At 29.5% G+C, this 16,896-nt stretch overlaps 3 protein-coding genes across 6 annotated transcripts in view; all 3 read left to right on the forward strand.

Annotated features, from left to right (window-relative positions):
- Positions 1-229: 229 nt before the first annotated feature.
- LOC145305772 (metalloprotease TIKI1-like) lies at positions 230-12,077 on the forward strand. Of its 4 annotated transcripts, XR_013874709.1 has the most exons (20): positions 230-346; positions 447-487; positions 656-721; positions 953-1,052; positions 1,265-1,366; positions 1,560-1,692; positions 1,888-1,963; positions 2,126-2,180; positions 4,721-4,833; positions 5,314-5,419; positions 5,755-5,849; positions 6,397-6,428; positions 7,547-7,645; positions 7,991-8,056; positions 8,507-8,616; positions 8,870-8,940; positions 9,161-9,203; positions 9,595-9,714; positions 10,191-11,775; positions 12,025-12,077. XR_013874709.1 is itself a non-coding variant. In XM_080147568.1 (19 exons), exons 1-18 carry the CDS (start codon positions 314-316, stop codon positions 9,712-9,714), a joined length of 1,461 nt encoding a protein of 486 aa, XP_080003694.1. In that variant the 5' UTR covers positions 230-313; the 3' UTR covers positions 10,191-12,077. The 4 variants fall into 4 exon arrangements, 3 of the variants coding, with proteins under 3 accessions (XP_080003694.1, XP_080003695.1, XP_080003696.1); XM_080147568.1 differs by having other exon boundaries at positions 10,191-12,077; XM_080147569.1 differs by having other exon boundaries at positions 11,050-12,077.
- mRpL13 (mitochondrial ribosomal protein L13) lies at positions 12,072-16,525 on the forward strand. Its single transcript, XM_080147572.1, has 8 exons — positions 12,072-12,211; positions 12,520-12,625; positions 13,251-13,300; positions 13,563-13,652; positions 14,227-14,304; positions 15,000-15,081; positions 15,518-15,597; positions 16,313-16,525. Exons 1-8 carry the CDS (start codon positions 12,116-12,118, stop codon positions 16,376-16,378), a joined length of 648 nt encoding a protein of 215 aa, XP_080003698.1. The 5' UTR covers positions 12,072-12,115; the 3' UTR covers positions 16,379-16,525.
- Positions 16,526-16,811: 286 nt separating this feature from the next.
- Trmt6 (tRNA methyltransferase 6 non-catalytic subunit) overlaps positions 16,812-16,896 on the forward strand; it is a 29,162-nt gene continuing 29,077 nt past the window's right edge. The window contains exon 1 of the mRNA XM_080147571.1: positions 16,812-16,887. Within this exon, the coding sequence (XP_080003697.1) occupies positions 16,814-16,887 (74 nt within the window). The 5' untranslated portion in view covers positions 16,812-16,813. The remainder of the gene's footprint in view (positions 16,888-16,896) is intronic.

The following is a 16,896-nucleotide window of genomic DNA, read 5'->3' on the forward strand; positions in this document are numbered from 1 at the left end:
CATTTCTAGGCATTTGCGCAAAACTTTATTTTGATTCAACACAAGGCATAAAAAAAGCACTTATACATGACCAAAAGTGTTTTATTTACCTATTTTTGTGATAATATTGATACTAGAAGCAATTTTTATGTATATTTTTCAATGATAAGCTCGAAAAATATTAAATATGTTAAATTAACTGTTATTATTTTAATTGTAATATACAATTTTTCATCTTCAAAATTTGAAACTAGCTTTAAAAAATTAAGTTTGTATATTTTTAGATACATAATGTGACGTATTCTCCAAAGAATAAAGAATGTAAATAATAAAAATGACTCCGAGAAAAGTATTTTCTTTAGTTATTGTAAGTAATTTGCGTTTAATACATACAAATCTTATTTATAAAAATATAATTAATTTCAGCCTATTTATATATATTTATATTTCATTTGATTCTTATTTAGATATTTTGTACTGTAATTTATCCTGCACACCTTGAAAGTGGGTAAGAAACTTGTTTATATTGAAACTAATGGAAATATAGAAATTCCCTAATATTACTACAGTAGGTGTTATATTTTGTTGAACATTTGTTACTAAATACCTCGAAGGGTATTATATATTCTAATAAATGCTAATACAGAAAAATGTGTTGTTATAATACATATTTTAGGTCCAACACACACGATGATTCTACATTAAACTGCTCAAGTCCCAAAAGAAGTTCTTTCCTATGGAGGTAAAGTACATAGATAATTGAGGATTTAACATGCATTTTTATTTGGTATATATATACACATGCACAGGGTTACATGCATAGTACATACCTTTGACTGAACAAATTTTTTACACATAACCTTTGTCTTAAAGTCCTAAGAATATATGCATTTATGAATCAGGACCTTCTTCATTTTCTTACTATTAATAGTACAACCTAACTTCATTTAATGTTATGATATTTTTTTTTTAGGATAAATACTTCCCCACCTTCCTACTTTTTTGGATCAGTTCATGTTCCATATACAAGAGTTTGGGATTACATTTCAGATAATGTTAAACAGGCTTTCATGGTAAGTTTATTTCTAAAAACGTAGGTATTATTACTATTGTGATGATTAGGTTACAGAAATATTTCAAATTAAATAATCATATTACAAAAGTTTTATACTTAACAGCTTGGACGTACTCTTAAACAAAGGGTTAAAAAAATATTTGATTTCACAAATGATAGACGAATAAGTTTTGAGATTATTTATCATTTAATTAATTTCTTTGTTTTTAGAGAGCCAACAAAATTTATTTCGAGCTTGACCTTACAGATGCGTATACTATCCATGCGCTAACAACATGCCAACTTCTTCCAAAAGGAATAAATCTAACTCAGGTATTCAATTTAGACAATAATGAGGATTTCTATTGGGAACGTGGGGGAACCCTCCCCCAATACAGTTAAAACATAAACGGTACCTTAAAGAATTTTCACTGTGAAGGAAAATCATGTTGATTAAGCGGCTAGATGGATCATTCGCTACAAACAATCATCATGTTACTTCTAATTTTATTTATGAAATTACTAGGTTCTGCCAGAAGGGGTATTCAGACGCCTGGAGTCCCACCTTAGTTGGGTGCGTGGAGAAATGGGAAGTTGGTTGACCCCAGACCAGCGGGGTAGGGGCCTACGCCCTGAGTACCTTTTTGATTCATTAACAGGTATTATAGTATCCATTCTTTGCTTTCCATTCCTACAGAAGTTAAACTCAAAGTATTAAACAGAAAATGAAAAGTAATCTTAATTAGGTATTATCTTAATAATTGTAGGTATGTAAAGGATTTATATATTAATCTCCTGTTTTAAATACTTAAGTATATAAAATAAAATATTTACCTTTAACTTTAAATTATCAGGAAACTGGGTCAGAAAAAGACCTGTTTGGGCCATGATGATGTTGTACAGTTTAACCCCGAGTGATATTGCTTCAAGGTGACTTATGCATTCAGTTTTGAATGATATTCTCCAACATTGATTTGATTCTCTTGGTAAACACATGCTAATTAAATTTTGTTCTAATCTTGATTTTATAAAATGAACTTAAAATGGTAGACTTAAATAACCATTATTATATTATAGCTATCAATGTTTTAGGGGATTTCCAGTATTAGATTTATACTTAGCTCAATTAGCAGTCAAACATAAAAAGGTAACTAAAACTTATTATTTTCTATTAATTTTGTTTTAGTGTAGAGAACCAAAAAATAAACATAAAAATATGACAAAAATAAATTTCTGCCTATTTCATCATATTATTAAATGTAGATTTTAGCTTCTCTACCTAGTAATTGAAGTTTAATGATTCTATATATTTGGATAATGCAGAAATTTCTGAGAAATTGAATGAACACTTCACTTCTGTAGCAAGCAAGATATCATCTAAAATAAATCCTTCTAACATTGATCCGTGTAGCTATATACCTAATTATAATTCCAGTTTTAAAATGCATACAATAAACCCAAATATAGTTATAGATATTGTTAAAAAAATGGGAAATAAACAAAGTATGGACATTTTTGGCCTGTCAAATTCTTTTTTAAAGAAAATAATTTCTGTTATTGCTCTTCCTCTCTCTCATGTCATTAACCAAACTATTTTAACTGGAAAAATACCTTCTGAATTAAAAATCGCAAAAGTTATACCTATTTTTAAGTTAAAAGGGAATAATTCTAATGAAAAAGCTGATCCATCAAACTATAGGCCAATAAGTTTATTAGCTATTTTCTCAAAAGTTTTAGAAAAAGTCATTTATCAACAACTTTCTTGTTATTTGATTAGTAATAATATCATTTTTGAACATCAGTATGGATTTCAATCAAAAAAGTCTACAATACACCCTGTGGTACACCTCTTAAATTATATAGCCGAAGCAAAAAACGATAATAAAACTGTAATTGGAGTCTTCTGTGATCTTGCAAAATGTTTTGATACAATTCCACACCATATTTTAATTAAAAAGTTGTCAAAAATTGGCATTAATGGCATTGAACTTGAATGGTTTAAAAATTATTTAAGTAATAGACAGCAATTTGTACATGTAAACAACACTGACTCAACAAAGCTGAAAATAGATAGAGGCGTCCCACAGGGCTCTATTTTAGGACCAATTCTATTTTTAATCTACATAAATGATCTTAAAAACTGTACTGATTTATTTACCCTATTATTTGCTGATGACAGTAATTTTTTAATTTCTGGTAAAAACTTTACAGAGATAAAACTGAAATTAAACAATGAACTTAAAAAGATATCTGATTGGTTTAGGAGTAATCAAATGAGCTTAAATCCTGATAAAACTAAAATTATGATATTTAATAAAAACGAAAATACTATTGATTGGAATGCTCTTAATATTAAGCTAAACTTTAACAATGAAAATGAGTTTGATCCTGAGAAAATAAAAATCTTAAATTATGTCAATTCAAGTAGCAATATTCCTGCAATTAAATTCCTAGGTGTATTTATAGATCCTTCTTTAAATTTTAAATATCATGTAGAACATTTACGTAAAAAAATTTCTAGTTCCTTATTTCTTATAAATAGAGCTAAACATATACTGAATTTAGATAGCAAAAAAATGCTTTTTCATTCCCTTATAAATAGTCATTTACTTTACTGTTTACCTGCCTGGAGTTGTGGTCTTAAATCTACTATGGAACCATTAATTAAATTGCAAAAAAAGGCAATAAGAATTGTTTTTAGTAAGAAACACATCTCACACACAATGCCTTTATTTAAAAAAATGAATGTCCTTCCTTTACATGAATCAGCTAATTATTTGAAATTATTATTTATGTATGATTTTATAAACAGTAAGCTACCAAGTTCCTTTCAAGGTACATGGCTTCGCCGTAACCAATTACATACCAGAAATCTTAGAAACTCAAATATGTTTGATGTTAAAAAGCCGAAGTTTAAATCTATTGAAAGATTTCCTAAGTATCATTTTCAAGAATTATGGAATAACCATTGTAATAATGATTTATTAACCCACAATCAACCAAGAAAAAAATTTATTAAAAATCTAAAAGAATCTTTGTTATCAAGCTTAATTCTAGTGTGTAACAACCCATTATGTCAAGAATGTAGATAAATTTATATTTCTTTTCAATATTGTTTGAAATCTGATAAATTAATCAAAATTTATTTGTTTAAAATTTTTTAAATTTCTATTATTGCAATAATGGTGTGAGACTTGTATGCCCTAATCAATCCTTCCTATTATCATTCTTTCCTCTCCAATATGATTTCATTTATTGCTTATTATCTTTTTTTTTGTCTTATTTATATGGCCTGTATGAAAACAATGTGTGAATACACATTACTGCATACTCCTATTTTTTAGGAAACTGCCATTTGGGAAGAAAATATTTTTATAAATTAACTATATCAATAAAATTTTCTGTATATATAAATGTATATAATATTCATTTAATTCATTTATTATTGTAGTTTTTTTTTCTATGTATGTACACCCAAGAATAATAAATCTATCTATCTATCTAATTGTACAAATTCAGATTTATTTTACAAAAAAAATATTTTGTTCTGAAAATTCTCCTATGATTGGAGGTTCTAACAGTGTATAGCAATAAATCCCACCTTTTATGCGCCAAGGCTATCCCTATATCCTTTTATTAAAGCCACTGCTATGACAATTGAACAATCAAATGTTTTCTTTGTTCCAGGGCAAAGGAGCCGTAGAGACTGTAGAGGAGCAATGTGGTCCTATTAATGGGCTTTCATTGGGGCAAGTTATTTTTGCTCTTAACCAAACTTTAGAAGAACAGGATAGTTATAGGTAAAGATATTTTTTATTACTGATTACCTGCTTATTGCCTTTTTGTTGCTTTGAAATATTTTTTAAGCGAAGCTTTTCTATAATTAGGTTCGGTCCGTCCTATTCGTCTGTTTTAATAAGGATTCACAAGACAACAACAAAGTTCAATATTATAAGCGAGGCATCCCTATGATCAAGTCCTAAAAAATAAAGTATGTCTTTTTACGGTATCGTATATTTACGCAATTTTGCAGCAAACTAATGTAGAATTTTGCTTAGACTTACAAAGTACCTAATGTTCTGCTTATTAAGTTATGTCACTATACAAGATTTATTGTTCCTTTGTCCTTCCTTCTGATTTTAGAGCTTCGCTTTTTTTATGTTGTCATCCTTGTTCTATATTGCAATTAGTTTATTTCAAAGTTTGGTTCACTACTTTTTTTTATAACTTTACAAATTGTTTGTTCTCTTAGAATTTCATCATTGTTGCATTATTTGAAGGTTTGGACGGAGTACCCCTGTATATACAACGGAGAAAATAGTTGATAGTTATAAATGTGGAGAAATAGACTCGTTTAGCATGTTCTCTTCGGAATATTCATCAAAGGTAATTATCAGGCCTCATCAGCCGTCACGTGAAAGGGCCTATGGACCTCCAAAATAATGGTTTCCAAATTTTTTTTTTCTGTTGTAAATGTCGCTACCCTATGTTTTTTGCCCTCATTTTTTAATGCGAATATATCCCTATCTAGGCAGGTATTAGGGAAGGGGCAACATAAGATGAATTAATCTTATCTTACCCACGATTTTCATAATTTATCTGAAATTCTTTTAATTTTGATGAAGTTCAAAGTGTATTTTAGAAATTTTAAAACATTGTATCAATCTAATTTCTTCTATTTTACTGAGATTTTTCCCATTTGTAGATTATCTTTTTTTCAGGTACCTCTTCTGACTCCCAAATCAGATTTAAGCAAGGAGCAAGCAGAAATTTCTGAGGAAATTAATCAATATTTTAAAGAGCATTTAATTAATAGGTGAATATTTATTTTTTTCTGCATATAGTATTTTACTTAACATGGATATCTGACTATATAAAGTAATAAGCTTTTTTTTGCCTGTTACGAAGGATCTCACTAACCTATGAACCGATTTAGTTCTCCTTTTCAAAGATTCTTCAAATATGTCCCAGGGTGGTTTTAGGCTATTTTATTTCCAGATTTATGTCTTGGGATGGTCTTAAGCCAATTTTTTGCGCTTTCCTACCTCTTGAAATATAGAGCCCCTAGATGCTAGGGGCGCCGCCGCTAGTAAAGTGATAAGGTAATGGCCGATAAATTGATGTATATCCCCAATGATGATACACAAAATTACACCTACTGTAGATTACAAATAGTGTTTGAAATGTTTGGACATTCAACTTATTGAACCAACCAATATGAATTCAATAAAAGTCCCCAAAATTATTAAGCTAACGATTAAGTAAATGTCTTCATAAACTTTGGGGACTAGTGTATTTATGGATAGTATTTACAATTGATAAATTGTTATTTATTTATAAAATCTTAAAATACCTATTTTTAGGAGAAATAAGAAAATGAGCAGAAGAGTTATAGGTAATACTAATATTTTTTCAACATATATTTACCTAGATTTTCAAGATTCTATATTTTTTAGCAAGTTTTGTTTTTATAATTAAAAGAAAAAGAATATTTGTGTGTGTGTGTGGGGGGGGGGGGTGTAGTAGGGTGGGTCGATTTTTGACATTTTTTGTGAGACCAAAGCGGGGATCTGCAAATGATTTTTAGGAGTATAATACACCTCTGGATGATTTAAAATTTATCCTAAGTCTTAAAACCGCTGACGACCAGGCATTCAATTGTATAGCTATTTGTAAATGGGTGTCAAAAATTTTTCGAATCAGAAATATGGCTTCATGGTGCTCCCAGGAAAGGCATTGAGGAGTAGAATCAGGAACTTTTGACCGTTTCAAAAAAAAACCTGATAAAAACCTCCAAAAACCTCTACAAATTGGACAATTTTCAATAAACCTTAAAAAATTATGATTTTTTAGTCATTTCTAAGACTAGGAACATGATATTTTGAAACGGACAAAAGTTCCTGATTCTAAGACTCAAGGCCTTTCCTGGGAGCACCATGAAGCCATAGTTCTGATTCAATAAATTTTTTAATCTCATTTACAAATAGCTCTACAATTGTATGTATTGTTGTTGGTAAAATGTTGGTAAATAAAGGGTAAGGAAGCGAAATATGACTTTGACTGACTTATAGTCGGAAATTCATTACTAAACTGGGGAAATGCACAAAAATTAGTAGCCATCTAGCACTAATAGCAACTGAGATAATAAGTGGAAAGCATTTGAATGTCGTTTTTGCATATTTTTTATTAATTAAATACATTTTTAAGTGGTCGCATTCTAAATTTCAATTTTTTTAAATTCTTTTTCTGTCAGAAATTTTATTTGAGTTAGTTTTATCTGTTTTATCTCCAAAACAATGGTCTCACAAAAGTTTTTCGGCAGAAAGCATTGCCAAATAATTTTCAGTCATGAAGTTTATGTGTCTGTCTAAATAAATTTTTGTTATTTTTCTTCGCATTATTTTTGACTTTAAGTAAGTATCCTAAGTTTTATGATGTTTGTATGTCTTTAATAGAAGACATCAGTTTTTCATGAAAATTAATCCATTTTGAATTGAACATATATTTTTTTAGAGTTATTATTGAACAATGACGACCAGTCATTTTTCTTTGTGTTTGGTGCCGGGCATTTTGTTGGTAACAATTCCGTCATTCACCTGGTTAGGAAAGCAGGTACTACTAATAAATCATTTTCAGTAGAGCAGCTACTCTATATATAGACTATATCAATACGTTATATGCCCGAAAACGTATTTTCGTACCTATCAATTTCTCGTTAATGCATAATCATTCTTAACATGATAGTTAAGCCCATTGCCTCTTAGATTTTGTAGTTGTTTAATAATATTATAGCTGCAAACTATTTTAAAGATCATAAGTCACCTAATTTTTTTCCTTTGGCATGGGATTTCTATGAAATCGCAAGTTAAAGCAGAGTGATAGCTTTATAAATGTCTCACAATTTCAACAAAAAAATATTTTTGAAAATGGTATTTTTATTCCTTATTTGATTTTCAGGTTATCAAGTAGATGAAGTAGGTTTTGATGAGGATTTAAATGCCTGGAACGGCCCAAGGTTTCCAGGTATAGATGTCTTTAAGTAAAATAGATATATTTCTGTGGAAGGCTTATCATTTTTCTAATGCATTTGATCTTGGGAATGACCCACCCTTCTCATTGTCAGTTAGAAAGATAAAAACTCGTCATATAAGAAGCTTCTCTGTGAAAGACAATCAAGAAGGACAAGCAGTTAACAAGGTCTTATTTTACAAACAGAGACAAACAGACACACATCATCTTGCCTTATTTATAATTAGCTGCGGCGTACCTAGCATTTAGGTACTCTTTATTTAAAGGGGTAGAAAATAGCCTAAAACCATCCCAGAGCTATAAAATAAAAAATATTAAAAGACCTACCTGCAACCTTTTCGCGTTTCTCTCAAAAGGAGACCTCAATTCGGCTAGTAGTTATTGAAATCTTAAGCCTCAGACAAAAACAAAATTTATTTCTATATAATATGATTTTTTTCCCAGGTATGAATGGAAAGCCTGGACGGGTGGCAGGAACATTCCATGATCTTTCAGATGAAGAAAAAACCAAAGCTTTCCTTCAACTACTAGAACATCAATTAAAAATGGACAAGGTAAAAAGTTTAAAATTTCTTTAGTTTTTTTTACTTTAAAATGATATACCTAGTTGATTTTAAATAGTTTAATTTGGCAAGAAAGGACAACTTTAGGCAGGCAGCCTGCGATCTACGATTATTTTAGCTGTTTTTTTTAAAGATACGACAAAGAACATAAAAAAAGCTTTTTAATATTTATGAAAAGTTTTGCGAATCTGTCTTGGGCATTATTTTATCATAATTTTGTACCCAAAACTTTATTCATGTTCAGGAACGAGGTGGCAATAAGAATTCTAAAGTGAATGAATTATGGCAAAATCTACCTGCTCCAGATTTATACAGGTTTGTACCTTAGCTGTGTCGTAGTCCATTGTTACAACTTACAGGAATCCTCATGCATGAATTGAATTTGAAATCGATAGGAAAATTCTAACATGCCTAAATTAACAATCAGATGTATCTATTATGAACATTGTTTGTGTTTGTGTGTGTTGGGGGGGGGGGGGGGAGGGGGTGTAAAAAATTTACCAAAACTAACATTTTTACCTATTCTTTTTTTTAGCAATGAATCTGAAGACATAAATGCTGTAAGAGAATCCGTTGAGGTAAGATTTAATATAATTTTTAGGGAGGGATATAGCAAATGAAAAACCTATTATTACTTTAACTTTTTCTTCAGTCAAAAGAAACTGTTTAAATAAATGCTGTCTTTCTTTGAAATGTTTATCCTTGCCTGAACCAGGAATTTTATCAGTCTGTGTGTAGCAAAAGATCTCGTTAATTGCTAGACCAATATGTTTTTCCTTTACAGTAAAGTTTCTTAGAGGTCCATGGAAGGTATATAACTATTTTTTGGGAGGTTATCTCCACCTTCCTATGAAAATTCTCGCATAAAAATCTGCTTTATTACGATCCCTTAAGTGGGCCTAGATTACACTTATGGCGCGCGTAAACGCTAGTGTCTCAATCAAGTGGAATAATTCAATCTAATTTCAGATCTATTATGGATTATCAAGCCATGGGCCAAGACAAGCTACCACAAGTTCTATTCTCTACCTCACTACCATTATATTTACTTCATTTTATTATATACTCAATAATTACAGATGCTTATAGGTTCAGCATATTAAAATGTATAAATTAGATAGGGTTAAAAAACTAGTAACGCAACTATAAGTTATAAGTACTCTTTCACTTAAATTCAGGATTTTGTATTAATAGTATTAACAGCTTGTTGTTGCTGTGCTACTTAGTATTAAAGTTGTCCTTGTTTTTAGTTTATAAAATTACACAATTGAACGAAATATTGAATTCAAGTTTTTTCCATCAAGTTTCTTCAATATAAATTTTTATCATACTGCAAAAAAAAACTTACTTTTTACGCTTAAAAGCTTTAAAACTAACAACTTTTTCTTAAATGGAAAACAAGGAAAAATTAAAATGGAATTTTTATAAAAAGATTAGTTAAACCAAAAAATTAAATAAGTACTAACCATAAGAACTTAAATATATATGTAGATCTGATTAGTGATCTCAAAAATAGACTTTAATAGAAATTTTTTATTTTCAACATTTTATAAACACCACATAAGTATGAATTAATATGATTCTCTAAAAATTTTCTAACAGTTAGATTATTATTATGATTTTGTCTTCCTTAATTATATTGCTCAATTATTTAAATGACTATTACATTATAACTTTATTTACAAACTATTAGATATTAATTATTTTTTTTTTAAAGTTAAAATATCTTAATATTTTAAAACTAATTTTTTTATGATGTACCTTTTTTATTATTTTGAATTTACCTCAAATTTTTAGAATATGAAATTATTGATTTCTACTATAGGTACTTAGTATATGTAAAATTTGAATATTTAGGTATAAACATGGAATTTGTATAGTAAATTCATTATTGTAGGGAAATTATGTACCATTTTGTGATGTTTATAATAGAATAGAGATTTATTAGAAAAGTAGTTTTGTAGTTTAAGATTTTGCATGTGTAGACTGTAAGTTAAAAATATTATTTTATAATGCAAAATATGCATGTTTCATTTGTAGAAATCTATTTTGCTTCCACTTATTACAACCTTTAGGTATTTGTACTGCCTAAAATTACAGGCAAAATATATTTACTTTTTATATATTTCTTTTAAGCAAAAGAATAAAGAGGGATGTGCATTAAAGTAGAGATCCCGTAAAGCATGGTGATTTGTATTTATAAAAACATCCTAGAAAGCTTAAGAATATGATATATAAAATGTACTGAAATGCCATTGCCAAGTTTTACGGAATTTCTACATACATTAACACCCCCTTTCTGGAGATTTTTCGAAGTTCATGTTCTTATAATATATAAAGATATATGTACTTTATACAGCTTTTAATACCTCAGCAATGTTACCAATTTATAAAACATATTCTAATTTAGCATTAAAATAATAGATAGGTATGAAACTTTATGAATCACAAATAATGGAATTTTTGCAGCTAAAGCTTATTTTGCATTTATTAAAATTATTTCGTAATATTGAATGTATTAACCTTTAAGCTTTAAATATTAAAATGAAATGTGATTAATATTATATTAAAATTTTGATTTTGAAAAAAGATTTAATCTTAAGCAATAAAAATGTAATATTTCAGGAGGCAATTCATGAAAGAGTTATGTATACCTAGTTAAACAGCTGATAAACGCTTGATTTAACTAAAACTATAATTAAATGTATTTAATTTTGAAAATGACAAATTTTGAAAGTCTTTCACCTTCTATAGATTTAGTTTCTCTTTCTTGAATATTCTCATTTTGTAAAGTTGTGAATAGTTATTTCTCGCATCGTATTATAAACGGCTTTCCGCGGATATAGAAAGTACAAGTTCGGCACCTCGGGGCTAAAAAAACTAGTTTTAATCTTATGATTGTACATTTCTATATTCGTAGAAAGCTGGATATAATACGATGCTAGACATAGTTTTTTCGTATGGATGAGAACCGGTTCCTATCCACCGGATTCGAATAAATACGAGAAAACTTCTTATGAAGGTAGAATTTAGAAATATTAAGAATTTTTTAAGAGTTAAAAAGATAATGTATTAGTATTTTTAATTGAGTCTTGATAAAAGATTCACTAAAGCAATATGATGTAGAATATTTATTGTATCCGTGGACAAGTATTCTGATAAACAAAACAACTTTTCAATTTTTATTAGCCATTTTATTTTATGGGGAATGTCGGAATTTTTCCTAATTTAAAACATAAGTAGTACTTTAGGTAGTTTTCTTGGTTTAGTTAATTTATTTTATTAAATAACAATTTTGTCCCTCTCCTTTCTTAATTATGGATTTAACCTCCATTAGAATAAGTTACAACTCTTCCTCTAGGTATGATGAAAATCTTAATTTTATTTCTAAACTATCAGATTACTTGTTCTTACTCCTGATTGTATCATGCCAAAATTTAGACAATTTCAGATTAGACTTGGTCCTAGTTGTTGAAAACCCACAACTAAAATGTCTAGATTTGAGAGGGTAAAGCAGTGGTCTACTTTTGCCAGAACCTGGCATATTTATGATGCCAAGTGGCAAAATCCTTTTCATTCCGCTAAGGTATGTAAATCTTTTTTAGAAATATAAAAAATATGAAGTATTAAGTTTTTTGTTTTTTTGTTAGTCAAACAAGATCTCGCCAAAGACTTGATCTAATTTCCAATTTCAAGGAAGGTTTATTTAGGTGAATGATAAGCTTTAGTTTTGTTTTTAATTAGGATGTTATTAAAATCAAGGTTAAATAAATCCAAAATTTATCAGAATTTTATGTATGTAACACTTTTTTTCAAAAAGGAGTCAATTTTTTTTACAAAAAATGTTATACTTCGCAATTATTATTATTAATTTTATTCTTGTTCATATTTTAGATTATAACAAAACATTTGGACGGAAAAATGAAACCAATTTACCATCCCAGCAATGATTGCGGGGACCATGTTATTGTTATTAATAGTAAACAAATTGCTTTATTAGGTAAGTTCTAAGTATTACACAGCTCATTTGTTGTTTCCAGTAATCAAATAACATTGCGAGGCCTATTCTATATTTTATATTATATACTACTTATTTAAGAAATGTTAATGTAAGGTATTTAAATACCTAACAATTTTGAAGGAATTGAATTCCACATATATTTGATTAAAGGAGAGTTTTCCTTAAAGTGCCTAGGCAACCATGGAAACCCCAAACCTTATTTTAGATAAATAAAAATTAGGGAAATCCGAGTTTTCATTGTTTAATCAAGGGTTTGTAAGTGCACCGTTGGGTTAGAGACCCCTGCAGGCAGGGTGGGCATACAAAAAACCCACCCAAAAAAACCCACCCAGGGTTTTAAAAAAAAAAACAAAACAATAAAACCCCCATAAAAACCCTTAAGACCCTGGGTTTTTAAGGGTTTTTGGGTTGGGTTGGGCTGGGCTTTTTAAAAAAACCCTGGGTTTTTCCCCACCCTGCCTGCAGGGGTTAGACATAGGAGAAAAAATACTGAATTTCATATTTTTAAAGCTAAGGGCTCCATATGCACTTATGAGGGAAAACATTAATTAAATTTCGTCCCCATTTTAATATTTTTTAATTTTACACTTCCATTGTAATGCAGGTAGAGAATGGCAATTTCGAGTATATTTTCACCATACTGGTTATCCCAAGGTGAAAAGTTTTTTCCTTGTTTATTTTTAAGGGGGTAGAGAGGTATCACAAGCCTGGCTAATTTATTTACCTGTGGTTATGTTATGTTCAATTCTGCGTACTTTTTAAATAAAAAATCCCCTAAATATTTTGTATTTTCATCATTTTTTACTGAATTTGGTAAACTGTTTAGAACGAAAAAATCCATTGGTGTAAATCGTTTTTTGGCGTTGCTGAACTAGGTACCTAACCTACCTAACATTTCTATTATTTATCTAATTAGGCTTACAAACATATGGGAAATGTGAATGGAGCCCTATGGATTCCCGCCTGGCAGTTGCACGATAGAGACCCAACCCTAATCATGTGGAAGGTTAACCTTTTATTTTGTTCTAAAGCTACATTCATGATTGTTTTTGTATTTGATGAATGGAATGAATGTTGTATGAAAGAAAGGCCCAAATAGAAATATAGCAGCTTTGCTGCTAACCGTTTTTTAGAGCTTCCCCAAAATGAACAACACAACCAATATAGCCTTTGTCTTTTAAAAATATTCTTTGTTCTATTAGAAACCTTATTACAAGATAGTATTAATATTATATTGTATTAGAAGAAAAAAATTAAAGCCATGTAATATTTAATGCTTCGATAAAACGCTGGATAATATATAGATTTATAATTCTAAATGGCCAATTAGACTCAATAATCCGTCAAACTCAAAAGAGGATATAAGTTACCTATTTCTAAGTAATTTATAGCTGACTCATTGTATGAATAAAATAAAAAAAAATAACGACTCTTCCAATAAAACCATGGCCGGATTATTCCATTAAAGTTTACTGAGTAGAAATCTAGATCTCATATTTTTTCGCTGGATTATTTAGGTAGGAATTTAGGCAAGATTTAAGAGATATAAAATATTGTGAATGTCAAAATATTTTGTTTAGGCTTGTTATAATAATATTGAGGGAAGTTTATTGAGACCGAAATTCATGGCTAGGCTGCATATTTATCCAGATGAAAAGGTAAAAATACAAGTTTCAACAAGGACAATTGGTTTCATGAGAACTGCATCCGTCTGTACAATCTTAAACCCAATTCTAGGAAGCCATATCTAATGCAGTTAATTAGCCTTCTATATATTTCAAATACTTTAAATAAGAATCAATACTATTAATATATTGCATCGTATTATATTGGCAGAAAAATATAACTAGAACAGGGGTGTATATTCTGCAAATTTGACCCTGCTAAGGAGGGGGGGGGCGGAGGGGGGGGGTAAAAATAAAAAATTACGGGGTAAAAAAAATAAAAATATTTTGGGGGGGAAAATGTAAAAATTAAGAGAACTTAGAGCATTTTTCTCCCCTCTTTGGTAAAAAAAACGTAAAGAATATGTGTGAGGGGGGATGATATGAATAAAATAAGAAGTTCTGAAAATATTTTTCCATTTTATCCCCTTCCTTGCTGGAAAAATCTAGGAGGGAAAAAAATATAAAAATTTGCAGCAGGGAAAAAAAATTAATCTTGTGCAGAATATACACCCCTGAACTAGAATTAATATTATGATTTTATATGATATGATTTTATATGATATGATTTTATATGTTTCTAATATTCGATTCGAGACATGATTTTTTTTAGTATGGCTTAGAACAGGTTGTTCTCCAGCTGAAATTATTAGGTTTCAAGGCCATACTGGAAAAATCTTATTGTGTAGGTACCTGAAGAATTACTGGAGAATGTAACCAACCAAATACCTGGAGTCCGGCCAGTACCCAAATCTTTGGACCAATATACAGGTAACGTATTCAGCTGTTTACGATATCGTAATTGCTAAACTCAAATACTAGTAACAATATTAACATTTGATACTTCTGGTAGAAAAAAGACAAGTATGACAACATTCATTAGTAGCGAAGTACAAAAAATTCATGGTTGCAGAAACGACCAAAGTCTCAGTGTGTTACAGAGTAGATGTTCAAATGCTACATAAAGGATAATAAAGAGAGAATACATGATGGTTCATAGAAAATCACGAAACCGTTGCAAAAATAAGTATTTTTGATAATACCGTCCTATATTTCGAGCATGAAAACAGACCGACGGACAAAGTAAATTATATACTGAATGCCCAGCTCATTGGTACAGAGAATAACCTCTAAAAGTTACGGATGGACAGAAAGACAAAGTGTACTACAAACAACTGTATTACCTAGCATGCTTAATTTGTTTCAGATAAAGAGAAAGAAGAATTTCCCAAGATGTTTGATTACAAGGAAGACTTTGTCCATGATTACAAAGGACTTGATAACCAGGCAGGGTTTATGGCATAAGTAAAATAAAACCTATACATTGCATAATAGGACCCATTTGAAGTAGGTACCTACTTAAAACTTTGAATATTTTTTGCACTTAATTTTTAATTTGAGAAAAAATGATTTTGTGTTACCCTAGAACTATCGAATTTTCAGGCATTAGTTATAGTTACAGTAGGGGGAATGTCAAAGCCAAAAATGGGCGCAACGCATTACCGTGCAAGCAGCGTTGCGGAAACGTTTGATTTTGGTGCGGCTCCAGCGCCGACCTAAAAATCAAGAAAAACTCCTCATATTTTTTTTGCCAAATCTATTTTTGACTTTAAGGTTTTAAAAGTTCAATTTTTGATAAAAATGAACTTGAAACTTAAAAGAGGCATTTGCACACGACACATTAGAGTTACCAAATTATAATCAATAAAAAAATTCCTAATTTTAGCTAACCCGGAGCCGGAGCCGTTTTTTAACGAAAATAACGGCTCCAGCTCCGGCTCCACAACGCTGCGTGCAAGGGTAATTTTTTCAGACAAAGATCGTGCAATAAAAGGGTAGTGTTCAGACGGGCATTTAACCATATAATCGTGCACAATCACATCATTACGCAAAATTTGTTCAGCCAAAAAAAAGCTCATGGTGCCTCCAGTCCTTTATTGGCTATCCTAGATTAAGTCACGCTTAGTTATCCATTTACTTATGCCTTAACCCTGAAAACTAGGTTAATCCAAAAGAAGCAGAAGCCATCAAAACGCTGTTTGCGCCAAAACCAATTAAATATTATTAAACAAAGCATCATTGATATCTTAAAAATATGTTTTTTTTCTGAAATAATATTTTTTCTAATCTTTGTAAAGTTTTAAAAAATTCTTTATAAAGCAAAACTTTTTTATTTTAATTACATGTATAATAGGTATATAAAAAGCATTTGTTTTGTTTAGAATTCATTATCTAGTCCATGGCAAGTCATCAAAGTTATCATAGGCAAAGTTTCAAAATTGATTAGACATGAAATCATTATCCATTGTTCCATCATTTGATTCATCAAAAAAAGATAAATATCTTTTTTATGATTATGCCAAAAAAGGTCAAAAAAAGAACCCCAGATTTGAATTACTGTATGAAAACTTTATCGTGTAATTTATATAGTTCTTTTAAAAATCTGTAAGTAATTTGAGCATAAAAAAAAAACTTTTTATGTAAAACATTCTTTCAGAAAAAAATGACAGAAATTAAAAATGAAAATGGGACAAAAATGGAATTAGATAATGGGACAGATGATGTTGATATTATAAAAGGGATTTC

The sequence above is a fragment of the Acartia tonsa genome, chromosome 14, assembly GCF_053477335.1.
Source record: "Acartia tonsa isolate MP-2025a chromosome 14, ASM5347733v1, whole genome shotgun sequence".
Taxonomy (NCBI): Eukaryota; Metazoa; Arthropoda; class Copepoda; order Calanoida; family Acartiidae; genus Acartia; species Acartia tonsa.

Coding starts and splice junctions, on each gene's coding strand:
- LOC145305772 (XM_080147568.1), top strand. CDS start 314: ATGACTCCGAGAAAAGTATTTTCTTTAGTTATT. Junction 4,834..5,313: donor GAAGAACAGGATAGTTATAG/GTAAAGATATTT, acceptor CATTATTTGAAG/GTTTGGACGGAGTACCCCTG. Junction 8,617..8,869: donor ATCAATTAAAAATGGACAAG/GTAAAAAGTTTA, acceptor ATTCATGTTCAG/GAACGAGGTGGCAATAAGAA.
- mRpL13 (XM_080147572.1), top strand. CDS start 12,116: ATGTCTAGATTTGAGAGGGTAAAGCAGTGGTCTACTTTTGCCAGAACC. Junction 13,301..13,562: donor ACCATACTGGTTATCCCAAG/GTGAAAAGTTTT, acceptor TTATCTAATTAG/GCTTACAAACATATGGGAAA. Junction 15,082..15,517: donor ATCTTTGGACCAATATACAG/GTAACGTATTCA, acceptor AATTTGTTTCAG/ATAAAGAGAAAGAAGAATTT.